General features: G+C 42.9%; 2 protein-coding genes across 14 annotated transcripts in view; both read left to right on the top strand.

Moving 5' to 3' along the window:
* Positions 1–27,623, top strand: part of LOC103544439 (ral guanine nucleotide dissociation stimulator-like) — a 90,229-nt gene that overhangs the window by 49,020 nt on the left and 13,586 nt on the right. The gene's annotated exons all lie outside the window — the stretch shown is intronic.
* LOC139079260 (ral guanine nucleotide dissociation stimulator-like) overlaps positions 1–27,623 on the top strand; it is a 38,657-nt gene that overhangs the window by 6,937 nt on the left and 4,097 nt on the right. For 5 of the 10 annotated variants that reach the window (XM_070593052.1, XM_070593051.1, XM_070593054.1 and 2 more), the window contains 3 exons: positions 89–168; positions 688–787; positions 1,524–1,584. In XM_070593052.1, the coding sequence (XP_070449153.1) occupies positions 89–168; positions 688–787; positions 1,524–1,584 (241 nt within the window). Of the gene's footprint in view, positions 1–88; positions 169–687; positions 788–1,523; positions 1,585–7,303; positions 7,539–7,937; positions 8,177–27,623 lie in introns of all 10 variants that reach the window. The other 5 variants (XR_011532719.1, XR_011532720.1, XM_070593055.1 and 2 more) reach the window with 3 other exon arrangements.

The following is a 27,623-nucleotide window of genomic DNA, read 5'->3' as shown; positions in this document are numbered from 1 at the left end:
CCCGGAGGTGGGTCCGGGGGTTCAGGCTCCTGAGGGTGGGGAGGAGAGAGTCCTGCCCTGAGCCCTGAGCTGTCTGCATTTGGCAAAGGTCCTCTCAGCAGTGACTCCAGCCTCCTGTGGTAGCCGAGGCATCAGGCCCAACACAGTGATGAGTGATGCAGGCTCTGCGTAAGTCACCGTCCATGTTCCCTGGGCTGTTGAGGCCCTGAGCTGCAGGAGGTTGTGTCTGAGCTGGACTCAGTCCCTCCCTCTAGCCCTGCTGATGTGGAGAGAGAAGTTGAGCCCCTCTGAGTCAGGAAGCACATCACTTTCTGAGATTTTCCTTCCTGCCTGAGGTCTCCGTCTCCCTGTCTGTCATCAGAGAGGGTTGGGTCACGAGGTCTCTGGCGTTAGCTCCTCTGTGCCCCCCATCACAAAGCCCTGTTTCGTGCACACTTCCTGACTCCCTGGGATGTACCTGTCACCCCACTGCAGAGGTCCCCACCTCTCCAACAGTACCCCCCACAGTTCACCTGTTCCTCACACAGTCCCTGCCCCATAGAGGTGGACACACTCTCCTACCTGCAGAGGATCAAAGCACCCAGTCTATGCAGGCTGACAAGTAGCCTGAGGGCTTGCTCTTGTGTAGGGCAGTTCCCTAGGGCAGGCTGCCTGCCCTGGCTGATCTGGATTATTTCTGTGCTCTAGTTGGTTTGGCCAACCCCCGGGCTGTTGGGCAGGGGAAGAACTTCAATGCTGTCTGCCAGCACCTGTCAGCATGCCTGTACTAGGTCACAACAATGGCCACTGTGAGGATTTTTAGGCTGCTTAATTTTAAAACAGTTTATGATGAGGATTTTTAGGCTGGTTACTTTTAAAACTACAGATAAGAAGCAGGCTCCGAGGAGTGGAATTTGTTTGCCCTTTGATCAGAGACAATTGCATTTGTGAAGGAAATCTCCATGCCTCCCTCTCTGCGCCAGGAGGAAGGGGGGATGGCCTTATCTCTGGAAACTCTTAATGGGGAAGGCAAGAACTTAAGTTGTTTACTGTCTGGCAACCTCATGTAACTGACCCCCCACCCCAAAATCCTCCTTTGTCTTTAGTTGAAGATAATATTTGAGCGGTGACTTCTGCCATTTACTCAATCCGGTTTGATTCTTATCTAAAAGTTGTGGGACCGCCCCATGGCCGGACCCTACCGGCACTGGTACCATTTTAACTTTTTTTTCCTTTGTCTTGTAAAGAGATGACTCACATACCTATGCCTTAAATTTAGCCCTAACCCTCAACTCGGGGCAGCAGCAGGAGCTCTGACTGCCCGTGGGTCCTGTCCCCACGCACCAGCTCTGCCTGCCCATGGGTCCTGTCCCCATGCCAGCGGGGGCAGCAGAAGCGGCGGCAGCAGAAGCTCTGACTGCCCATGGGTCCTGTCCCCATGCTATTCCACACTATTCTCTAAATAAAAGAGCACTACTGCCAGATCTTGAGAGTCTAAGATATCTTTCTTTCTACTCCTCGGCTCACCGACCCCCATCAGCCACCACCAATGTCTGTCTCTGGAGACGTCTCACCTCTCACAGAGACACACCCAGAGCCTACCAGGTGAGTCTCTTTTCACCAAAGGACTGTGCAGCTTTCTTTTTGGTGATTTTAGGTTTCTCTCTGATATGGCTGAATTTGTGCCTGGGCCCTTTAAGACCCGGTGTTTTCCTGCTTTCATCTGATAGCTTTTCTGGGGGTATTGCCCCATTGCAGTTAATAGGCAGCCAAGCCAAATAGTAGGGCACTCATCTCAGTTGTGCTGAGTCTGAAGCATGCTTATGGCAGTAACAGGCCCCTGCTCAGGTCCCCACTTCTCCAGGGAGGGCTGTGTACCTTAGGGTGGCTCCTGCCCTACTGGCTGTGAAGGTCCGTGGTTTGTGAAGGTGGCTTTTTCTCTCCAGAAGGAATTTCTGCCTCTTCCGCCTCAGTCAGGACTGTCCCTTATTGTGGGGGTTCTTTTCATCCAGTTTCCAGTTTTCTCTCCAGGGTAATTTTTCCAAGAACAGTTGTAACCCAGTTCTGTTTGTGGGAGGAGGTGAGTTCAGAGTCTGCCTATGCTGCCATCTTGATGTGATCCCTACTGCCTCATCTTGATTTACAAGCAAAACCTGGAAAATCTCCCCAAACAAGTGTTTTTTGGTTTCTGTAGGAATAATATAGAAAATATTGGGGCCAGCCCAGTGGGGCTGGCAGTGAAGCTCACATGTTCTCCTTCTGCTGTCCAGGGTTTGCCAGTTTCAATCTCGGGTGCAGACCTACACACTGCTTGTCAAGCCATTCTGTGGCAGGCGTCCCACACATAAAGTAGAGGAAGTTGGGCACAGATGTTAGCTCAGGGCCATTCTTCCTCAGCAAAAAGAGGAAGTTTGGTGGCAGAGGTTAGCTCAGGGCTAATCTTCCTCAAAAAAAAAAAATGAAATGAAGAAAATATTAATGTTACCTTTGGTGCTGAAACTCAATTTTGTGGAGTAACATTCAACCTCAATGTGAATTTCGCCATGTTTCTTTGGCTTTTATGGCACTGAGAGCTGAAGCATCAGATCAGAAGGTAGGACTTAGAGGCTGTGGACTACATTTCCCAAAGGGCAGGAGGCAGGGAGACTGGCCTCTTACTTTTCATGTAAAGAGACTCCTTTCCCATTAGGCAGCGGGTGGGAGGAGCATGGCTCCTGATTTTCCTTGGCTGGTAGTTGACCAGTACAGTCTCCACCTCCTGCTGGTTGATCCCGTTTGCCACGCCTCCCAGCTCGCCCTGCCTGCCCACGTGCAGTGCAGTGGCACGTGGCTGCCCCAGCTCCTCTGGCGCCCAACTCCCTGCTGCCAACGCCTCCACTCGCCCACTCCCCCGCTCGCGCCACCCCCCACTCGCCCCGCCCTCCAATCGCCCCTCCCCTCCACCTCGCCCCGCCCTCCCCTGGCTCTGCCTCCTCACTCACTCGCCCACCCGCTTGTCCCCCAACTCCTGCTCTTCCTGAGCCAATGGGGAGGCCGCAGACATCCGGGCCAGGAGGGGCAATGCCGCCTCAGCGTGGAGTAGGCGAATGTGGTGGAAAGTTCCTGCCTGTAGCACAGCGATGCGCCTGAGGCAAGAGGTAGAGAGGGCGCGGCCATCCCCTCCAACGCGGTCCCCCTGAGCCCAGTGCCCCGCGGGGCTGTCCCGGTCAGGCCTCGTCCCTCCTGGGCGGGGGCGGCTGGTCACGCGCGCCGCGTCGGGCGCTCCGCCGGCGGAGGACGGTCTGTGCCGCCCTGGCCCGCGGGCGGTCCGGGCGTCTCTTCCGCGGGGAGCCCGGGCGGGAGCGCTTTGACGGGGCTCCGCGGAGAGCCCTCGGAGGACGGCGGGCAAGGCCGCAGCGGGCGGGAGGGCCGCTCCGAGGGGAGACGCGCCCTGAGCCCGGGCATGGGTCCCGGACAGCCTTCCGGGCGGCGGCGCGGCCCTGGCCCGCCGTGTCCGCTGAGGCCTGCGGGGCGCTGTCCTCGAGGGCCGGGGCGCGGGGCTCGCGGGCTGCACAGGGCTCCTCGGCCTCCGCCCCTCCGTCCCCTCCGTCCCCGCTCCCCAGCGATGGAAGACAGTCCAGGCAGCTGTCTCAGGCTCAGAGAGGCTGCCTGCTGTGCACACCGCGTGTGTCTCCACTCCCCGCTCTCAGGGATGCGGGAGAGGGACAACCGGCTGAATCCCGGTCAGAGCGAGTGGGAGGGGTAGATGGCCAAGTCCTGGTCAGAGGGATGGGGAGGGACAGCAGGCCTCGTCCTGGTCCGGAGGGAGGGGGGAGGCCACCCTTGGCTCCTGGGAGTCCGCCTGGTTCTCTACCTGCCTCCTCTGGACTCACCTGGTTTTGTCTCGCCTGGTGTGGACACCTCCTGTCTCTCCCCATCTCCCTTTCCTGGAACAACATGGACCTACCGGTTTGCTGTGGGAGTGCACTGGGTTTGGGGACTGTGGAAAAGCCTCCTGAGTTCTTGTTCTTTTTCCCTTTCTTACTGGGATTGCCTGTCTGTTGAGTCTGAAATTTGCAAGCATCAAAGAAAATGCAGGACAGCATGTATTTTTAAGAGTTCAAAGCAGGACATAGGCACCTTACTTTTTATGACATGCAGAGCAGGATTCTTTGGGGAAGAATTTGATCTACAATCGTAAAGCAATTTCAGAGGGAAGCAAGAGTGTTTCATAGAATCATTTTGTTCTGCGCCTTTTTATGCTGTCCCAACTGGCGTGTAGTGATTGGCATTAAACTTCTGAGTAGATAAGGTGATGTTCATCTGCTCCCTGTAGAAGGGAAGGTCGCTTAATGGCTTTCTCTGCTGAACGGGCCACAGATGGTGTTCTCTGTGCCTTGGGACAGTGCTGATCAGATTCTGAGTTAACACAGCAACACAACCTCAATTTAACAGTAAACTGTGTTAAGCGTTGCTGTCATTTTAGCGCTAATATCTATATTAATAATCTACACGAATTTTTATAGTGTAACGACCTCCTGTTGTGTTCAGTGCTGCAAAAGTTGTTAAACCAATGAGATGATGCAGGGATGTGTCAAGCGTAGAACCTAGCAGATAGCAAGTGAGAAAGTGCCCAGGAGATGATCATACAGAAAGCTTGTGCTAAGTTGTCTAGCAAGATGCAGTGTGTATTTTAAAAGTCGCAGTAATGCTTTCAAAATGTTGTGAGTCCCTAAAATTAAATTCTTAAATAGGGCAGCTTTTTTTGTATTTGAGAACTACTGTGAAATAATTACAATTATTATTATTATTTATGAATGTCCCCGATATCTAAAAAAGAAAAAATAAGATTTTTATGTTGACAACTATATATTTTTCCTTAAAGTCGTCTTTAATAAAGTATAATGTAAATTGAATAGAATTTTGACTTGAAAAATAAAGCTTTCTGGAAATGAAGCAAAGCTTTTAAGTGGACCTTATGTGCAATGAAGAATGACTCCTGGATTCCTATCAATGTGCAAGTGCTTCTGTCTCCATACCTCAGGCAGCAAACCTAACAGGAATAAATGCTGCCTCTGTGTGTGTGTGTGGAGGAGGCTCTCATGACATTGGTGTTGATGGGTTTTGAGAATGGATTGGTACCTGTATAGGTCTGGAGAGTAGGTTTCAGACATGCCGGATGAGGTTATTATTCAGCGTGAGCAGAAGTGGTCTGATTTGTGCCCCAGATGTCGGGGGCCTGCTCAATATTGGGGGCTGTGCTGGGAGCAGAGTCTGTTCTTGCTACTGTAGTGTTTTTTGGAAGCAAGTTGTCATGGTTTTAAACTAATAGACATCATTCTTTTTGACTGCAGTTATCTAGCATCCAGCACACAAGAGGTCAACAAATGTGTAGGGCATGTTTGAAGACAATATGGAATTTTTGATAAGGATGCAAGATTAATTAGAAAGCTGATAGAATCCTGGCAAAGCATGTGGCTAGGTGGTGTAACATGATGTGTTTGTGCCCTAGGATGTCTCTGGCCCTTTTGACCACAGTTCCTGGGAGGATGTTCCCACTTGCCATTATAAAGATGCAAAAAGTGCCATGCACTTGAATTGTTTCCCCTTGGCTCCTGAATGAGAATTAAGGACCTGGGGTTTGAAGGTTTCTGTTTCGCAATAATTTTATGCACTTTTCCAGTGATTCCTGCTCCATCTCTCCCAATGTTGACTTAAATCTTTGCATTCCAACTCAAGCACGTTCTCCTTACTGTTGTTTCTGGATGACATACGGACAGCCCTTTGGAAAAGAAAAGCTCTCTAGAGAGCCTAGAGAGGTAGGAGGTGTGTGTTTTCCCCCAATAGGAGTTAGATGTTTAATATTCATCAATAAATGCTAAAGACAGGAAACTATTCTACTTTTCGTTAATCTTCTTCAGTAAATTTGTTAAGAATTTTCTTAGCCACAGCATCTTTGTCATCTTGGAAACATCCATTGTGAATCATATTCTTGATTTAGTCTTCATGTAGGTACATGGGCTTTGATGATTCTTTGCCAGAACTCCTGTCCTTCCCTGGGTCTCTGGCCCACAGGATGGGAACGAGTATGGCAGGGTCTGAAAATTAAGTTAGACATTGTTCATGCTGGCAGATATTTAGGGTGAATATTAAACATATGTGCGCACGAAAATGTTTATCAAAAAAGCCATATACATGAAGTGGGAGGATGTACTATGTGGAATCATATAATGAAATGATAAAGTTCTTAGTTTGAGACTTCAGAATGCAGGGCAGCACCATCCCACACTTTTGGGGGCTTTCTCATACTTTCCTATGCATTTATGTCGTTTTCTCTTTGCAAACTGTCTGTCTAGCTGCTGTTGGCTTGTGGGGCAGATATTCTGCTCCGGACCTAGCTCCTTGTTTCAAGAACCAAAAGAGACTCCATTCTCTATCTAACTGTGAACTGTATCTAAAATTTTCCATGAAGACATAAAGTTAGAAATCTTGTAGCTAAGATGACTACAGCATTGTTTCTGGTTAATTGCTGTTTCTCAAGGAATAGCTGAACAATTGCCACTGTTGGATGATTCTGTATATGAATGTGTTGTGAGCACATTTCACAATACCAAGTGTTAGAAAGTGCCCTTAAACCTTTAGTCTTCATAGGCTACGTCTGGGAGACCCAGAAACAGAAACTTTTATGGTTTCAACAGGCAGTGTTGCTTTTTTTGACTTCTTCTGGCAGTGTACTATGTAACCTGGCTACAGAGCTATCAATGTACAGATTATATCTAATTATAAAATGTCATAACAAAAAGGAACAAACTGTTGACATATGCAATGATTTGGATAGAGCTTAAGGCATTGTACTGAGTGAAAAAAGCCAATCCGCAAAGGCTGTGTGATTGATTCCATTTATACAGCATTCTCAAAATGACAACACTGTAGAAATTGAGAAGAGATCCATTTTACCACGGTCACAACTGGGGGTGTGACTCTAAAGGGGTTGCATGAGGGAATTTCTCTGGGGTGATAGAACAGTTCTGTGTCCTGATTGTTGTCATGGTTACATGGATTTTCATGCATGAGATAACATCATAGAACTCTACACACACCTAGGGGATTTCAGTCCAAAGTGAACTTCTACTAAGTAGTTGAATGACTAATACTGTATCCGTGTCAATTTCCTGGTTTTGATCACTGTGTTGTGCTCATCCATTATATGGCTCTACCACATTTTATTGAACCATTCACCCATTGAAGGACATGTGGGTTGTTTCTAGTTTTTGACTATTACAAATAAAGCTGCTCTGAACACTCACGTACAGGTTTTTGTGTGCATCTGTTTTCATTTTTTTAGTGTAAATGCCCAGGAGTGCAACTGTTGTTTTCCACATGGTTTTGGAAGAGTTGGACATCCGTAGGCAAAAGGAAAAGAAATAAAGTGAACCAAGGTGTAAACCTCATATCTTCTGCAAAAATTAATGCTAAATGGATTCATTGGATCATCTTTTTTGTCTTCATTCAAAACGTGTTGGCTTATACTGCAAACAGCATTCCAAAATGAAGATGGGAGGAGACAAGTGAGCATTTAGGTATGAAAATGAATACAGACTTGGGAAGGTAGGACATGGCTCGAGTCTTGAAGAGAGTGTGTGTGCATTTGACAAGAAGGGGAAAACGTTCCAGAGAATAGCATGAGGCAAGACAGATGGTAGAGGAGATAGGTCCGAACTGGCTGTTTCAGGGAGTCACGTGTGTGAAGAGGAGGAGGGAAGGAAAGGAAGTATAAGTGGTTCATGAGGATAGAAAACTGCTGGCTAGGTTACAGAGTTGATAATGAGTTTCAGTGGAAGTTCTTGAGCAGGAAAAAGCTATTGGAGAAATGGTCTTGAAGGAACGTTGTCTTAGGATCACGTATGGCAGCGATGGGTTGGTAGAAAGAACAAGGTATAACCATGACCCTTACGTTGACTTAGCGCTTTGTGTTACAGCTGTCTTCCCAAAAGCTAAAAGAGTGGTGTCCCTTCGGGATCTGAAGTCCCTGGGCTTTCCTAGAAGGGTAATGGTAGATTTCAGACCTCTGTCATGACTTTGGTGATGGACACTGAGGACTCCGCTGGACTTTGAAGCTAGGAACACTGCTGTTAGTAAGTTGTACATGTCAGAAGAAGAGTCCTTTGTTGGCTCATTGCTGATGTGGATGACATTTCTTCTCTAAAGTGTCTAAGAGGTGAGCAACTGAAATGAGAAGAACACAGAATTCATGAATTGGCCCAACGAGGAAAAGTCAACGGATCACTTTTCTTTATTTTGATTTAATCAGCATGTCCTGATACTTGTATGTGAAGAACTATACAGAGAATGGTGAGGAACAAGGTCCTTCCAAATCACTGAGGAGCTGACAGGGACACATGGCTCTAATTGCAGCATTCAGGTTTTTATTCTGAGGGAAGCATTTCCAGTCAGTGAGGACATCATGTACTTCCTGCCAGTGATCCAGAAGATCTTCAAGGGTAGAATAGGAACCTAGAATAGTATAGGAACACTTTGCTTATAGTCAATGGGATGTGACAGGTGACAGCGATCAAACCCTAACTTCTTAATTTCTGACCAAACATACTCAGTTCCTTTTTTCTTAGAACCCACTTCATTTCTTGATTTCTTACTTGGAGAAAATTATACTGTTTTCCATGCATCTGTGGGAATCTGATTTGGTTTCTGCTTTATTTTGTGCATTTAGAAGTTGATTTTAGATACATTTTAGGCTTCTGTCCTTTTTTTAAGGCCACCACCAAATATAATTTATTTAATGTCAATCAAACTACTACATATCAATGCATTTCTGCTTCTTTATTTAGAACATGGAAAAGCATAACATCTTGTTTTTCAAAAAATACAATGATGACTTGCTGAGCAAAGGATTTTACTGCCTGATTACCATGACGTGTGTTAATGAAAGACTGGTGGTGTGAAAAGCTTTAGTGCAACCCCTTCTTTGTCTTCAAATTGCCTTTTCTGTTTGATTTAACTTCCTTGGGCTGATTCTTTCCTTTCAGTCTAGAAGTATTTTCCACTGAATGTGGAGATCAATCAAGAATACTTCACTTGTGATTGCAGCCGTTCAGTATTATCACAAAATTTGTGGGTTTTTTTTCCTGCAGAAGAGCAAGCTCTTACAGTGCTATGCAACTTGCTCTGCTCACTCAAAACTATCATTGTTTGGCTACTGTGCCCTAGTGACAGTTTGACCAACGTGTAAGCAGGCCCACTGCATCCTGACCCATGGGCATCAGTGTAGGCAGCCTAGAAAGCATGGGTCAGCACTTACTGTCTTTGTGAACGGCAGGATTCCCAGTCAGGGATGTCCAAAAGTCTGCCATACTGAACTTTCATGCTAAAAGGATGTCATTGTCTGGCTCAGCTTCTGACTGAGATTCCGTGAATATATGAATATTATATGTGGCTCTTATAGAAGTAGGCACTTGGGGACAATCCAGATACTGTTCTCTCCTTCATCACAGGATGGCTTCAAAGAATCCTTTCCCCTTTCTCCTGGCCAGCTAGGTTTGCAGTGAGCAAAAACCTGTTCAGACTTTGTGCCAACACTTCTGGAATATGTGACACTTCATTTGTTTTCTAGAGCACAGAAGTTTGAAAGTAATTTCCTGTTTCTGCTTTCGACAGTGACATATGTCAATGAAGTCAGGTAGATCTGAGTTGCAGCATTGACTGCTCTGTGACATTAGGGCAACCTGATTTTACCATCCAATCGAGGTTCAATCCTACCTGTTTTATGGTAGGGTTGTCAGAATTGACTCTGAGATGTGTACACGAATCACTTGCTATAATGTGTGGCCCACAGTCCGTGTTCAACAAATGTTTGTCATTCTCACCACTTGAGTATCCCTTAAAGTGTTTTTCTCTGGAGAGTGATCTGAAACAAAAAATATTTTTTCAACTCATTTCCCACTGATCTCAAAAGCCATGTATTAGATGTCATCACACTGTCTGGTCTGGGCTACCATGCATGCCTCCAGTGACGGGAAACTCCCCAACTCCAGAACAGTGTTTTTCAACCATGGGAGTAATGACTTTTGAGATGGGTCCTCCATTGTGGTGGAGGCTTGTTCTCTGAATTGTATGATATTTAGCACCAAATTTGGCTAGGGGGACAAAATCATCCACAATTGAGAACCACTGCTCTAGAGACAGCATATCCTCTTTGTTTCTTTTTTTAAAAATGAGGTCATCATGGGTTATAACATTGTGAAATTTCAAGTGTACATGATTGCTTCTCAGTTTCTGTGGAGACTGCATCGTGCTCACCCGCAACAGTCTAATTTTTATCCATCACCATACATATGTGCCCCTTTACACCTTTTGCTCACCCCCAACCCCATTCCCTTCTGGTACCCACTAATCTGTTCTCTTTACCCCTCTGTTTATCTTCCACATATGAATGAAATCTTGGGATATTTGTCTTACTCTGTATGTCTTATTTTCACTTCATGTCACACCCTCACACTCCATCCATATTGTTTCAAAGGGGACAATTTTGTCTTTTTTAATGTCTGAGTAGTATGCTGTTTTATATATGTACCACATCTTCTTTATCCATTCTTCAGTTGAAGCACACTGGATTGCTTCCACATCTTGGCTATTGTGAATAATGCTGCAACGAACATAGGGGTGTGTGAATCTCTTTGAATTGTTGTTTTCAATTTCTTTGAATATGTACCCAGTAGTGGGATAGCTGGATCATATAGTATTTCAGATTTTAATTTTTAGAGAAATCTCCATACTGTTTTCCATAGTGGCTGCACCAGTTTACATTCCCACCGGCAGTGTAGTAGGGTTCCCTTTTCTCCACATCCTCTCCAACATTTGTTATTTTTTGTCTTCATCATTATAGCCATTCTGACGGGTGTCAGGTGATATCTCATTGTATTTTTGATTTGCATTTCCCTCATAATTAGCCATGTCGTGCATCTTTTCATGTGCCTGTTGGCCTTCTGTATATCTTCCTTGGAAAAATGTCCGTTCATATCTGCCCATTTTCCAATCCGGTTGTTTCTGTTTTTGTCATTGAGTTATTTTTACATTTTGGAAATTAACGCCTTGTCAGATATATGATTTTCAGATATTTTCTCCCAGTTGGTGGGCTGTTTTTTGTGTTATTCATGGTTTCCTTTGCCTTGCAGAAGATTTTTAGTTTGATGTAGTCCCACTTGTTTATTTTTTCTTCCATTTCCCATGCCTGTGTCGGCATGGTATTCATAAGATGCTCCCAAGGCCAATGTCAAGCAGTGTACTGCAAATGTTTTCTTCTAGGAGTTTTGTGATTTCAGGTCTTACCTTCAAGTGTTTAATCCATTTTGAGTTAATTTTTGTGTACAGTGTAAGGTAATGGTCTACTTTCATTCTTTTGCTTGTGGCTGTCCAGTTTTGCCAACACTGTTTTTTGAAGAGACTTTCCTTTCTCCATTGTATGCTCTTGCCTCCTTTGTCAAAGATTAGCTGTCCACAGATGTGTGGTTTTATGCCTGGGCATTCAGTTCTGTTCCATGGATTTGGGTGTCTGTTTTTGTGCCAGTACCATGCTGTTTTGATTCCTAGAGCTTTGTAGTATAGAAGCCTCCAGCTTCGTTCTTTTTTCTCAGGATTGTTTTGTCTGTTCTGGGTCTTTTGCTGTTCCATGTATACTTAGGATTCTTTGTTGTATTTCTGTGAAGAATGTCACTGGGATTCTGATTGAGATTCCATTGACTCTGTAGATTGCTTTAGGTAATATGAATATTTTAACTGTTTTTATTGTTCCAATCCATGCACATGGAATATCTTTCCATTTCTTTATATCTTCTTGAGTTTCATTCCATAGTGTCTTATAGTTCTCAGTGTGTAGGTCTTTCACCTCTTTGGTAAGATTTATTCCTAGGTATTTAATTCTTTTGTTGCAGTTGTAAATGAGATTCTATTCTTGACTTGTCTTTCTGCTAGTTTGTTTTTAGTGTATAGAAATGCAACTGATTTTTGTAAGTTGATTTTTTACCGTGAAACTTTTCTGTAGTTGTGGATTCTTTCTAATAGTTTTCAGATGGATTCCTTAGGGTTTTCTATATGTAGAATCACGTCATCTGCAAACAGTGAGAGTTTCACTTCTTCCTTTCCAATTTGCAAACAGCGAGAGTTTTACCTCTTCATTACCTATTTGGATTCCTTTTATTTCTTTTTCCTGCCGAATTGCTCTGGCCAGCACCTCCAGTACTATGTTGAATAGGAGTGGTGAAAGTGGGCACCCTTGTCTTGTTCCTGTCCTCAGAGGGATGGCTTTCACTTTTTGTCCATTGAGTATTATGTTGACTGTGGGTCTGTCATATATGGCCTTTATTATGTTGAGGTACTTTCCTTCTATACCCATTTTATGGAGGGTTTTTATCATAAATCGGTGTTGGATCTTGTCGAATGCTTTCTCTGCATCTATTGAGATGATCATGTGGTTTTTGTTTTTCATTTTGTTGATGTAGTGTATCACGTTGATTGACTTGCGGATGTTGAACCATCCCTGTGTCCCTGGTATAAATCCCACTTGATCATGGTGTATAATCTTTTTGATGTATTGCTGTATTCGGTTTGCCAGAATTTTGTTGAGGATTTTTGCATCTATATTCATCAGTGATATCGGCCTGTAGTTCTCCTTCTTTGTGTTGTCCTTGTCAGGTTTGAGGATCAGAGTGATGTTGGCTTCATAGAATGTGTTAGGGAGTACTCCATCTTTCTCAATTTTCTGGAACAGTTTGAGAAGAATAGGTATTAAGTCTTCTTTGAATGTTTGGTAGAATTCTCCAGAGAAGCCGTCCGGTCCTGGACTCTTATTTTTGGGGAGGTTTTTGATTACCGTTTCTATTTCCTTACTTGTGATTGGCCTATTCAGATTCTCCATTTCTTCCTGATTCAGTTTGGGGAGGTTGTAGAAGTCTAGGAATTTGTCCATTTCTTCTAGGTTGTTCAATTTGTTGGCATATAGTTTTTCAGAGTATTCTCTTATGATCCCTTGTATTTCATTGGTATCTGCTGTGATTTTTCCTCTCTCATTCCTAATTTTATTTATTTGAGATTTCTCTCTTCTTTTCTTGGTAAGTCTGGCTAAAGGTTTGTTGATTTTGTTAATTTCTTCGAAGAACCAACTCTTTGTTTCATTGATGCTTTCTACTGTCTTTTTTGTTTCAATATCATTTATTTCTGCTCTTATTTTTATTATTTCCCCCCTTCTACTGACTCTGAGCTTTGTTTGTTCTTCTTTTTCTAGTTCTGTTAGGTGTTGTTTGAGGTTGCTTATGTGAGCTTTTTCTTGTTTAGTGAGGTGAGCCTGTATTGCGATGAATTTCCCTCTTAGGACTGCTTTTGCTGCATCCCAAATGATTTGGTATGTCGTGTTCTCATTTTCATTTGTCTCCAGATAATATTTGATTTCTTCTTTAATTTCTTCAGTGATCCATTGTTTGTTCGGAAGCGTGTTATTTAGTGTCCACATTTTTGCACCTTTCTCTGCTTTTTTCTTTTAGTTGATTTCTAGTTTCATAGCATTATGATCAGAAAAGATGCTTGATATTATTTCAACTCTCTTGTATTTATTGATGTTTGCTTTGTTTCCCAAAATATGGTCAATCCTTGAGAATGTTCCATGTGCACTCGAGAAGAATGTGTAACCTGCTGTTTTTGGATGAAGTGTTCTATATATATCTATTAAGTCCATCTGGTCTAATTTTTCATTTAATTCTATTATTTCCTTGTTGATTTTCTGTCTGGATGTTCTGTCCATTGGTGTTAATGGTGTGTTGAAGTCCCCTACTATTATTGTATTGTTGTTGATGTCTTCTTTTAGTTCTATTAAGAGTTGCTTTACTAATTTTGGTGCTCCTGTGTTGGGTGTGTATATATTTATAAGTGTTATGTCTTCTTGGTGGAGAGTCCCTTTTATCATTATATACTGTCCCTCTTTGTCTTTCTTTATCTGTTTTTCTTTGAAGTCTACCTTGTCTGATATTAGTATAGCGACACCTGCTTTCTTCTGTTCATTATTAGCTTGGAGTATTGTTCTCCATCCCTTCACTCTGAGTCTGTGTTTGTCTTTGGGGCTGAGGTGTGTTTCCTGGAGGCAGCATATTGTTGGGTCCTGTTCTTTGATCCATCCTGCCACTCTGTGTCTTTTGATTGGGGAGTTCAATCCATTTACATTGAGAGTGATTATTGAGATGTGGGGGCCTACCACTACCATTTTGTGTCTTGTTTTCTGGTTTTCTTCAATTTCCTTTGTTTCTCATCCCATGGTTTAATCTGTTCTGATGTAGAGCTGCTACTCTCTGTTGTTGTCCTTCTACTTATCTCCTCTGCTCTTGGTTTTGTAGCCCCTTTCCTTTTTTGGATTTTTCAGGAATGAGGGTTTTCCTGAGGATTTCCTGAAGAGGAGGTTTTGTGGCAATGAACTCCCTTAATTTTTGTTTATCTGGGAAAGTTTTTATTTCTCCATCATATTTGAAGGATATTTTTGCTGGGTAAAGAATTCTCGGCTGTAGGTTTTTGTCCTTCAGATTTTTGAATATATCATTCCACTCTCTTCTAGCCTGTAAAGTTTCTGCTGAGAAATCTGCTGATAGCCTGATGGGGGTTCCTTTGTAGGTTAGTTTCTTTTGCCTGGCTGTCCTTAGTATTTTCTCCTTGTCATTGACTTTTGCTAGCTTCACTACTATATGCTGTGGGGTTGGTCTTCTTGCATTGATAAAGTTTGGAGATCTATTGGCTTCTGTCACCTGAAGATCCATCTCTCTTACCAGATTTGGGAAGTTCTCAGCCATTATTTCTTTGAATAGGCTTTCTTCCCCTTTCTCCTTCTCTTCTCCCTCTGGTATACCTATAATCCTTACATTGCATCTCCTAATTGTGTCTGATAATTCTTGGAGAGTTTCTTCATTTCTTTTTAGTCTCACTTCTCTCTCCTCCACTGCCTGCAGCATTTCTATATTCCCATCTTCCAAATTGCTAATTCTTTCCTCCATATTATCGGCCCTACTGTTCAGTGCATCTAGATTTTTCTTAATCTCCTCTATTGTGTTCTTCATTTCCAGTATTTCTGTTTGGTTCTTCTTTATCATATCAAACTCTTTTGTGACATAGCTCCTGAACTAGTTTAGTTGTCTATCTGAATTCTCTCTTAACTCATTGAGTATTTTAATGATGGCTGTTTTGAAGTCATTGTCATTTAGGTTATATATCTCATTTTCTTTGGGATTGTTTTCTATGTGTTTGTTATTTTCCTTCTGTTCTGGCCATTTAATGTATTTTTTCATATTGCTTAATGTCGTAGATTTGTGCCTCCACATAGAGAGAGAGTTTAGTTGCTCCTTCCACTTGTTTCTGCTGGTGTGGTGGGGGAGCAGCTGTTTATACTGCACCAACCAGGAACCCTATCCACAGTTGCTAACTGGGCCTTGGCCCCTCCTCGTAGTCACAGTGGTCCTTTGGATTCCCTCTTCTGCTGTGGGGGCCGTCACGGGGGGGCTTCAGGCTGCTGGTGCCTACTGTTGCAGCCCACCTAGTCGTGCTCCCTCCTTGGGGTCTGCAACGGTGTTATGGGCTTTTCCAGTGGCCAGGGATAGGATCACTTATATTTGCCGCTCCGTCACTGTTGGCACCCATAACATCTCACTTGTCCACTATGGGTTGCAGCAGAGCTATTGGCATCTTCTACAGTCTGTGGTTAGCTCACCTAGCTATGCTACTTTTGTCCCAGGGTCTTCCAGCCTTGTGGCTGCTGGATGGGTGCTCTCTACTAGTGCTGTGCAGAGGTTTTCACTGAGGCTGTTGTGAGCCTGTAGGGTTTCCCCCTAGGCTACGGAGCCGGGTCGCTGGAACTCCACCCAGCCCCAGTCCTGTTCCCCAGGAACTTGGGGAGCCCTTTGCCCTGTCTGGGGGATAGCTGGAGATCCTGATTTCAGTGGTAGCTGGTCAGCTGCTGCCCTGCCTGATATTCTCCTCTCCAGGACCCTCCCAGTGTTGTGGATGCTGGGCGTGACCCCTCCGTTAATGGCAGACAGAGAGTTTTGTCTGCTGCCTGGGCAGAACTCTGGAGCTTCCCCTCCGGGCCGGCGGAGCCAGCCTCTGGACCTCCACCCAGCCCCAGTCCTCTCCAACATCTCCAGCAATCCCTTGCCTTGCCGGGTGGGCAACGGCAGGTAGGGGTCACCTCACCCTCTGGGATTGTTGTCGGGACTTTACCGGAGTTGTGAATGCTGGGCGTGGCCCCTCCACTACTGGCAGACAGAGAGTTTTGTCTGCTGCCCGGGCGGAACTCTGGAGCTTCCCCTCCAGGCTGCGGAGCCGGCCTCTGGAGCTCCACCCAGCCCCAGTCCTCTCTGAGATCTCCAGCAATCCCTTGCCCCATGGGGTGGGCAATGGCAGCTGGGGGTCACCGCACCCTCTGGGGTTGTCTCCGGGACTTTCCTAGAGTTGTGAATGCTGGGCGTGGCCCCTCCACTAATAGCAGACAGAGAGTTTTGTCTGCTGCCCGGGTGGAACTCTGGAGCTTCCCCTCCGGGGCACAGAGCTGGCCTCTGGAGCTTCACCCAGCCCCAGTTCTCTCCAAGATCTCCGGCAATCCCTTGCCCCACCATGCAGGCAGTGGCAGCCGGGGGCCCGCCGTACCCTCTGTGATTCTCTCTGGGACCCTCCAGGTGCAGTGGACACCAGGCGGGATCTCCCCGCCAATGGCGGGGCGAGACTCTCCCCACAGGCTCAGGTGTGTAACTCTAGAATTTCCCTCTGCATTTAGGAGTAATTGCGGGGGGTTTAGGTAGGGTTCTGGTCACCTGTTTCCACCGTCGCTCCTCTGGTGTGTGCTCGCTCCTGCCCTAGGTGTGTGTTGATCTTCTGGGGGTGTCCGTTGGAAGAAAGCCGCTTGCAGGTACTAGGCTGTTTGGTCGGGGTCGGAGAGTTTTCACCTATCTCCACCTCCTTCCTGAGGGAAGTCCGTCCGCCTTCCGATGTATAGTCATGTGGGTCTCTCAGACGTCCTGAGATGCTATCTGGATATCCTTTGTTAAGCGATGAGTGTCCAAATAATTGTAGACTCGAAGTGGGAGAGACAAAGAGGACTACTCATGGCGCCATCTTGGATCCCTTTTCCAGGGCTCATCATTCCTTTGTGTAGATCTGTATTTCCAAATGGTATCTTTTCCTTTCCAATTTGGATGCGTTTTACTTCTTTTTCTTGGAAAATTGCTGTGGTCAAAACCTCCACACCTATATTGGATAGGAGTGGCAAGAGTGGGCATCCATATCTATGTAGAATACGAGTGGCAAGAGTGGGCACCCTTGTCTTGTTCTGGTTCTCAGAGGGATGGCTTTCAGTTTTTCACCATTGAGTATAATGTTGTCTGTGGGTGTTTTGGGACTTTGTATGATTCCAAGAATTTGCTATTTCTATTAGGTTATCCAATTTGGTGGCATATAGTTTTTCATAGTATTGTCTTATAGTCCTTTGTATTTCTATGATATCCATTGAAATTTCTCCTCTTTCATTTCTAACTTTATTTAAGCCTTCTCTTTCTCTTAGTGTGTCTGGCTAAGGGTTTGTTCAATTTTGTTTCTCTTCTTCAAGAACTTGCGCTTAGTTTCATTGATCCTTTTTACTGAGTTTTTAGCCTGTTTTTCATTTATTTCTGCACAAATTTTCATTATTTCTCTCTTTCTGCTGACCTTGGGCTTTGTTTATTCTTCTTTTTCAAGTTCTGTTGGGTGTCATCTTGAGATTTTTATTGTGTTGGCCGTGTATTGCTATGAATTTCCCTGTTAGAACTACTTTTGCTGCATCCCATAAGAGTTGGGATGATGTGTTTTCCTGTATATATTTATCCAGGTTTTAAAAATTTTTTTCCTTTGGTTTATTTAGATCCAATTGTTGTTCAGTAGCATGTTGTTTAGTCTCCACATATTTGTGATATTCCCAGCTTTTTGTCTTGTAGTTGATTTTTAGTTTCATAGCATTGTAGTCAGAAAAGTGGCTTGATATTATTTCAGTCTTATTAAATTTACGGAGGCTTGCCATTTCTCCCAGCATATATTCTATCTTTGAGAACGTTCCAAGTGTACTTGAGAAGAATGTGTATTCTGCTGCTTGGGGATGGGATGTTCTATATATATCTATTAAGTCCATCTGCTCAAGTGGTTCACTTAAATCCACTATTTCCTTGTTGAGTTTCTGTCTGGATGATCTATCTCTTGATGTAAGTGGGGTATTGATGTCCCCTACTATGATTGTGTTGCTGTGAATTTCTCCCTTAAGGTCTGTTCATAGTAGCTTTATGTACATTGGAGCTCTTGCATTAGATGTGTATGTATTCACTAATAGTATCTCCTCTTGGCAGAAAATCCATTTTATCATTGTCTCCTGCCCCTCTTTGTCTCTCCTTGTCTTTTTTATCTTGAAGTCTGCTTTGTCTGATATAAATATGGCAACACTTGCTTACTTTATTTGCTGTTGTCTTGGAGTATCGTCTTCCATCCCTTCACACTAAGCCTGTGTCTGTCTTTCAGCTGAGATGTGTTTCCTGGAGGCAGCATATTGTTGGGTCTTCTTTTTGAATCCTCCCAGCTACTCTGTGTCTTTTGATTGGAGAATTCCATCCATTTACATTTAGAGTTATTATTGATATTTTAGGGCATAATACTTCGGTTTTATCTGTTGTAGTCCAGTTGTTCTATGTGTTCACTGTTTCCCTTCCCTTGTATGTCTGACTGCTACTTCACTTGGGAAGTTTTCTCTCATGGCTTTGTCAGTTTTCTTTTTATTTATGAAGTGTGGCTCTGCCCTGATTTTTTGTTTAGTGGTTACTTTTACATTTGTATAAAAGACCTCATAGGTGAGATAGTCCATTTTCCGACAGCCTCTTTTCTCCATTATCCTAAGCCATTTCCATCCCTTTCCTGCACCCTATCATGTTTTTCATACACTTTTGTTTCTTAGTAAGTTGTTTCTTGCATTGAGTGGAAGTGTACTTTCTTATTTCTCCTACCCATCCTGTCTTTTGGAGACACATAGTACAGGCTGAATCCCAGTTCCACGGAATATCCTTAGAAATGTGCAAAGATGGTCATCCAGTCTTCTCAGTCTTTTTGAGTTGAAACATCTCCAGTTTGTCAGAAATCCCTTACAAAACATGACTTCATGTCAGGTCACCACATTGGTGGTTTCTTTTGTTTTAATTCATTTTTAAACTGTAGAATTTGGAAGGAAATGCACTAGTCTAGGCATGGCTTGATTAGCAAAAGATGGATACTCATGTCTCATGTTGGAGCAATTTTCTTCTATTAGTTTAGGTAGGAGTATTTCCTTTCTTCTTGTGCCTACTGTATATGATTACAACTCTATCCTTGTGATAACCACATCATACAGTGATGACCACATCATACACTGAGTTAAAGAAAAAAGAAAACCACTAGATCTGTCTAACTATACATTCATCCGGTTTTTATGCATTAGTTTTGGGGCTAGCCCTGGGAATTTATGTTTATCCTGTTAGATTTCTTTCAATTGGGTTTATGTACAATCCTAATTTTGGTTGACTCTAAGGTTTCTAGCTTAAAAGAACAAGTAGGTGATTACACCATCAGCTGAGATTGAAAATACAGGAGAAAGGAGTGTGTGTACATGCATGCATGCGTGTGTACATGAGAGGAGGACTGAGGATGGAAGCCTGAGGAATCCCAATATTAAGAGGCAGCTGGGGGGATGAGTGATGTCAGCATCATGGTGGAGTGAGCTTGCCCAGGACTCTCTCCCCTCCAACATACAACAAAAAAGAGCAACCATAGTCCACCAAAAAACATGCTGATTGCACAGGAATCCTCAGAGACTGAGGGCAGTCAAATGACGGAGGTCAGTGATGCTGTACCCACCCTCAGAGGAGCTGGAACAGGGTAAGAGAGAACTTCGCTCCCTCCCCTAAAGACTGGGATCGCTGCCATGGGAGGCTCCCTGAGGGAAGGAGTCGGGGAGGGGCCGTGCATCAGCAGGATCACTCAGGACTCCCTAGTGCCCTTGCAGCCCAGACAGAAGCCCTCTAACTGGGTGAAAGCTTTCTCGTGTGGTGACCTCATTATGCCAAGACCCCAGGAGAGCAGATAGATCTGATTGGGAAACTCGGGTCTGCATGCAAGAGTAGGTGCCCCACCACCCCCAACCTGTGCTGTGACATGCCATCTTGGCTGAAGGTTGAGGGCTCAGAATACATGGCTCTCAACCCCCATCTAGTGGCGATAGGCTGTAACTGCAACCAAATTATATCACAATGGGGAAGACCTGTCCATCTTCCAGCATCCGTCCGTCTTCCAGCATCTGTCAACTCATCAAATCTCCAGACCAGAGGGAAAACAAGCACTCAGAATTATGTCCTGACGACTCAGAAATAAGTAAACTAAATGAGAATCAATTCAGAATAGCTATCGTGAAAAAACCCAATGAGGTAAAGGAAAATATAGAGAAGTCAAAGAGTTCTGGAGTTACTTCACAAAAGAGATTGAAACTATAAAGAAGAATCACTCAGAAGTACTAAAGATGAGAAATGCAATGGAAGAAATAAAACATAATATGGATTCCCTGAATGCCTGTGTGGATGCCATAGAGGAGCAAATCAGCATAATTGAAGATAGGTTGCATGGGTCCAGACAGAGGAAGAGAGAGACCTAAGACTAAAGAGGAATGAAGAAAACCTCCGAGAAATAATGAGGAAATGCAATATGAGAATTATTGGTATCCCCAAGGGCGAAGAAAAGGAGAATGTAGCAGAAACATGCCCAAAGAAATAATAGCAGAGAACTTCCCAAATCTAGGAAATGAGAGAGAAATGTGAGTGGAGGAAGTTTCAGATCTCCTAGATTTGTCAATGTAAAAAGACCTAGTGCAAGGCATATAGTAGTAAAACTGGCAAAAGTGAATGAGAAAGAAAGAATACTCAGTGTTGCAAGGCAGAATAAACTAACCTACAAAGGAACCCCTATCAGACTTTCAGCAGATTTGTCTCTCCCCTCCAAACTACAACCAAAGAATTGGAAAAACTGAATTTCAAAACCAATAATCCTAATGACCAAGCGTCAGAAAACTACAGCAACAAGACGAGGGAGGATGGAGAGGCTGGCACCACCCTCGGAGGAGCTGGAATGGGGTAGGAGAGAACTTTGCTCCCTCCTCTAGAGACTGGGATCTCTGCTGCGGGTGAAGGAAGGAGTGGGGGAGGGGCTGTGTGATCAGGGGATCAACCAGGACTACTGCCACCGGTTCAGTGGAAACCCGCTGATGGGGGAATGCTTCCGTGCATGGGGACCCCATGAAGGCAGGGCCCCAGGAGACCAGAGAACGAGAGCAGATCGGAATCCAGATCGGCACACGAGAGAAAGTGCCCCTCCTCCCTGAACCCGTGCTGGGTGCTGCCATCTTGCCTGAAGGTGGAGAGCTCAGAACGCAGGACTTTTGACCACCGTCTAGTGGTGACAGGCTGTAACTGCAACCGAATACTACCATCATGAGAAAAAAACCACTCCTCTATCATCCAGCAATTTATAAAAGCTCCAGACCAGAAGGAAAAAAACAAAAACACAGAATTAAGTCCTGAGGACTTGGGAATACGTAAACTAAGTGAAAATGAGTTCAGAGTAGCTATCATCAAAAAACTCAATGAGGTTGAGGGAAAGATAGAGAAACAAGTCAACAAGTTCTGGAGTTACTTCACAAAAGAGATTGAAACTATAAAGAAGAATCAATCAGAAATACTAGACATGAAAAATACAATGGACCAGATAAAACAGAATACGGATTCTCTGAATGCCTGTGGAGACACCATAGAGGAGAAAATTAGCATGCTCCAAGATAGACAGGCTGAATGGCTCCAGACAGAGAAAGAACTAAGCATTAAAAAGAAGCAGGAAAATATCAGAGAAATAGCAGATTCAATGAGGAGAACGAATTTAAGAATCATTGGAATTCCTGAGAACGTGGAAAAGGAAAATAGAGCAGAAAGTGTGCTTAATGAAATTATAGAATAGAACTTCCCAAATCTAGGGATTGAGGGAGAAATGTGTGTGGAGGAAGCTTTCAGATCTCCTAGATTTGCCAATGTAAAGAGACCTAGTGCACGGCATATAGTAGTAAAAATGGCAAACATGAAAGACAAAGAAAGAATACTCAGGGCACCAAGACAGAAGAAAATAACCTACAAAGGAACTCCTATCAGACTTTCAGCAGATTTCTCTACAGAAACCTTACAAGCTAGGAGAGAATGGAGTGACGTATTCAAAGCTTTAAAAGATAAAAATCTTCAGCAAAGAATACTCTATGCAGCAAGAATATCCTTCAGATATGAGGGAGAAATTAAATCTTTTCCAGACAAACCAAAGTTAAGGGAATTTGTAACCAAAAGTCCTCCACTACAAGAAATTCTCAAGAAGGCTCTCATACCTGAAAAAAGAAAAAAAGGGAGAAAGGGGTCACAAACCACAGAGTAGGGAGACAGATAGATAGAACCAAAATAGGATAGCAAATATTCAACTATAGCATTAGGATAAAGGTAAGGAAACAACCAAAGCAAAGACGATCTTATCACTCTAACTACAAATTCATAACACGAGTTGGAATAAGAGATGAAAATAATAATTTAGGAGGGGAAGAGCAAAGGGACTAAATCAGTCTAGGCCAAGTAAGTAAGAGACCACCAGAGAATAGACTGTATTATACATGAGCTTCTAAATACAAATTTCAGGGTAGCCACTAAAACAAACAGAACAGAGCCACAAAACGTAAATAAGGAAAAATCTAAGAAACCCAGCATAAGAAATTGCAGAAGTCAATTGGTAGGCTAAAACACACAGGACGAGAAACAAAGGTAATGCAGGGAAGCCAGATAATGAGTGAGAGAATGAGAGCATTAAGCCCGCATGCATCAATAATCACCCTCAATGTAACCGGATTGAACTCTCCAATAAAAAGACACAGAGTGGCAAGATGGATTAAAGAATAACCTCCAACAATTTGTTGCCTCCAGGAAACACACCTCAGCCCCAAAGACAAACACAGGCTCAGAGTGAAGGGGTGGAAGACAATACTTCAAGCTAATAGCAAGCAAAAGAAAGCAGGTGTTGCAATACTTATATCAGGCAAAACGGATTTCAAAATAATGCAGGAAAAGAGAGACGCAGAGGGACAATATATAATGATCAAAGGGACACTTCATCAAGAAGAAATAACGCTTATAAATATCTATGCACCCAACACAGGAGCACCAAAGTTCATAAAGCAACTATTAACAAACCTAATAGGATATCAAAAATAACACAATAATAGTAGGGGACCTCAACACCCCACTCACAACCCTGGACAGATCATCCAGACAGAAAATCAACAAGGAAATGGTGGAATTAAACAAAAAGCTAAAACAGTTGGACTTAATAGACCTATATAGAACACTCCATCCAAAAACAGCAGAATATACATTCTTCTCAAGTGCACACAGAACATTTTGAAGGATAGACTATATGCTGTGAAACAAGGCAAGCCTGTATAAATTTTAAAAAATTGAAATACTAAGAAGCAACTTCCCCAATAATAATGCTATAAGGCTAGAAATTAATTACAAGAAAAAAGCTGAGAAAGGCACAAGAATGTGGAGACTAAACAATACGCTACTGAACAAGCAATGGATCATTGAAGAAATTAAAGAAGAAATTAAAAAAATACCTGGAAACAAATGAAAATGATAACATGCCATACCAGCTCACATGGGATACACCAAAAGCTGTATTAAGAGGAAAATTCATCACCATACAGGCACATCTTAACAAACAAGAAAAATCCCAAATAAGCAATCTTAAACTACACCTAACCGAATTAGAGAAAGAAGAACCAACAAAGCCCAAAGTCAGCAGGACAGAAATAATAAAAATCAGAGCAGAAATAAATGCTATTGAAATGAAAAAGGCAGTAGAAAGGATCAATGAAACAAAGAGCTTGTTCTTTGAGAAGATAAATAAAATTGGCAAACCCATAGCCAGACTTACAAAGAAAAAAAGGGAGAAAGCTCCAATAAACAAAATTAGAAATGAAAGAGGAGAAATAACAACAGACTCCGCAGAAGTACAATGGATTATAAGAGAATACTACAAAAAAGTATATGCCAACAAAATGGATAACCTAGAGAAAATGGATAAATTCTTGGACTCCTACAATATCCCAAAGCTCAGTCAAGAAGAAGCAGACAATTTGAACACACCAATCACTAGGAAAGAGATTGAAACAGCAATCAAAATCATCCCAAAGAATAAAACCCCAGGACCAGATGGCTTTCCTGGGGAATTCTACCAAACTTTCAGAGAGGATTTAATACTTATCCTTTTCAAGCTATTTCAAAGAGTTAGGGAGGATGGAACACTTCCTTACGCATTCTACAAGGCCAACCTCACACTGAAACCAAAGCCAGACAAGGACATCACGAAAAAAGAGAACTACAGGCCAATATCGCTGATGAACAAAGATGCAAAAATTCTCAACAAAATTTTGGCAAGCAGAATTTAGCAATTCATCAAAAGGATCATACATCATGAGCAAGTGGGATTCATACCAGGGACACAGGGATGGTTCAACATCTGCAAATCAATCAACGTCATACACCACATCAACAAACTGAGGAATAAAAACCACATGATCATCTCAATAGATGCAGAGAAAGCATTTGACAAGATCCAACAGCCACTTATGATAAAAACTCTGAACAAAATGGGCATAGAAGGGAATGACCTCGACATAATGAAGGCCATCTATGATAAACCTACAGCCAACATCATACTCAATGGGCAAAAACTGAACGCCATCCCCCTAAAATCAGGAATGTGACAAGGATGCCCTCTATCACCACTCTTATTTATCATAGTACTGGAGGTCCTGGCCAGAGCAATCAGGCAAGAAAATGGAATAAAAGGAATCCAAATAGGGAGGGAAGAAGTGAAAGTCTCGCTGTTTGCAGACGACATGATCTTATATATAGAAAACCCCAAAGAACCCATTGGAAAACTCTTAGAAGTAATGAACAACTACAGCAAAGTTGCTGCGTATAAAATCAATTTGCATAAATCAATAGCATTTCTATATTCTAATAATCAATTAATAGAAAAGGAACTCAAGAACACAATACCATCCACAATTGCTGCAAAAAGAATAAAATAGCTCAGAGTGAATTTAACCAAGGAAGTGAAAGACCTATACAATGAAAATTACAAGACCTTTCTGAGAGAATTGGATGACGACATAAGGAGGTGGAAAGACATTCCATGTACATGGATTGGAAGAATAAACATAGTTAAAATGTCTATTCTACCTAAAGCAATCTACAGATTCAACACCATCCCAATCAGAATCTCAATGACATTCTTTACAGAAATAGGATGAAGAATCCTAAAATACACATGAGGCAACAAAAGACCCCAAGTTGCTAAAGCAATCCTGAGAAAAAAGTACAAAACGGGAGGCATCACAATCCCTGACTTCAAAACATGCTACAAAGCTACAGGAATCAAACCGGCATGGTACTGGTAGAAAAACAGGTGCACAGATTAATGGAACAGCATTGAAAGCCCAGAAATAAAACCACACATTTATGGACAGCTAATCTTTGACACAGGATCTGAGGGCATACAATGGAGAAAAGAAAGTCTTTTCAACAAATGGTGTTGGGTAAAATGGCAAGTCACATGTAAAAGAATAAAAATTGACCATTCTTTTTCATCATTCACAAAAATAAACTGTAAATGGATCAAAGACCCAAAGGTAAGACCTGAAGCCATAAGACTTCTAGAACAAAATGTAGGCAGTACACTCTTTGACGTCAGTATTAAAAGGATCTTTTCGGACACCATGTCTTCTCGACAAGGGAAACTATAGAAAGAATAAAGAAATGGGACTTCATCAGACTAAAGAGCTTCTTCAAGGCAAGAGAAAACAGGATTGAAACAAAAAAACAAGCCACTAATTGGGAAAAAAATATTTGCAAGTCATATATCCAACAAATGATTAATCTCCATAATATATAAAGAACTCACACAACTCAACAACAACAAAAAAACCCAATCAAAAAATGGACTGGAGACATGAACAGACATTTCTCCAAGGAGATATACCGATGGCCAATAGGCACCATGAAAAGATGTTCATCATCACTGATCATCAGGGAAATGCAAATCAAAACTGCACTAAGATATCACGTTACACCCATTAGAATGGCAAAAATAACCAAAACAAAAAGTACCAAATGTTGGAGAGGTTGTGGAGAAAAAGGACCCCTCCTACACTGCTGGAGGGAATGCAAACTGGTGCAGCCACTATGGAAAACAGTATGGAGATTCCTCAAAAAATTAAAAATAGAAATACAATATGACCCAGCCATCCCACTACTGGGTATCTATCCAAAGAGCTTGAAGTCAGCAATTCCAAAAGTCCCATGCACCCCTATGTTCATTGCAGCATTATTTACAATAGCCAAGACGTGGAAGTAACCTAAGTGCCCATCAACTGATGATTGGATAAAGAAGATATGGTGTATATATATGTATGTATACACTCTATGTGTGTGTATATATATATATTGTGTGTGTGTGTGTGTGTTGTATTTGTATGTATGTATGTGTATATATATAGTGGAGTACTACTCAGCCTTAAGAAAGGATAAAGTTGTTCCATTCAAAACAGCGTGGATGGACCTTGAGGGAATTATGTTAAGTGAAATAAGCCAGATAGAGAAGGACAATCTCTGTATGACTCCACTCATATGAGGAATTTAAACGTGGACAAAGAGAACAGATTAGTGGCTACCAGGGGAAAGGGGGCTTGGGGGTACAAAGGGTAAAGGGGTGCACCTACAACATGACTGACAAACAATAATGTCCAACTGAAATTTCACAAGATTGTAAACTATCATAAACTCAATAAAAACTTAAAAAAAAAAAGCAGCTGGGAAAAAGGAGGCAATAGAAGACACCAAGAAGGGGTGAGCCATAGTTTATGGTGAAAAGGAGAGGAGTATCCTGGAAGCTGGACTGACTGTGTATTCAGGATTATGGTAGACACCTGAATACATAATGAGCAGGACATGGTCCCTGCCTCTGCTCCTGTTTTAATTTGCTCCATGGTTCAACTCTTCAGTTAATGGCACTACCTAGTCTATCATGCCTGAAAACTTGGAGTCATCTTTTATTTGTCCTTCACACTCTCACATCTATTGGGTGAGCCACGTTTTACTGACAAAATATCGTTTTAAATTATAGCATACTTAGTGGGAAAAGTACACGAGTCTTGAGTATCTACCTCAATGATTTTTTTTTTTAACAATCTAAACACACTATCATAACAACCCCCCAAATCAAGACATTCACTATTCTGGCTCTCCAGAAGCCTCTATCGTGACCCTTTGCAGAATTTGCTCCCACCCAAGGTAACCACTACTCTGACTTCTATCGCTGTAGCTTAGTTTTGCCAGTTTTTGAGCTCAGGTAGATGGAATTATACTCTATGTACTCCTTTCTACCAGGCTCCTTTTATTAAACATCCTGTCTGAGATTCATTCATGTTGTTACAGGTAATTGGTTGG

Source organism: Equus przewalskii, chromosome 25 (genome assembly GCF_037783145.1).
Source record: "Equus przewalskii isolate Varuska chromosome 25, EquPr2, whole genome shotgun sequence".
In the NCBI taxonomy this organism is placed as follows: domain Eukaryota; kingdom Metazoa; phylum Chordata; class Mammalia; order Perissodactyla; family Equidae; genus Equus; species Equus przewalskii.
The sequence above is the reverse complement of the archived record's forward strand: the minus strand, read 5'-3'. Positions and strand labels throughout refer to the sequence as shown.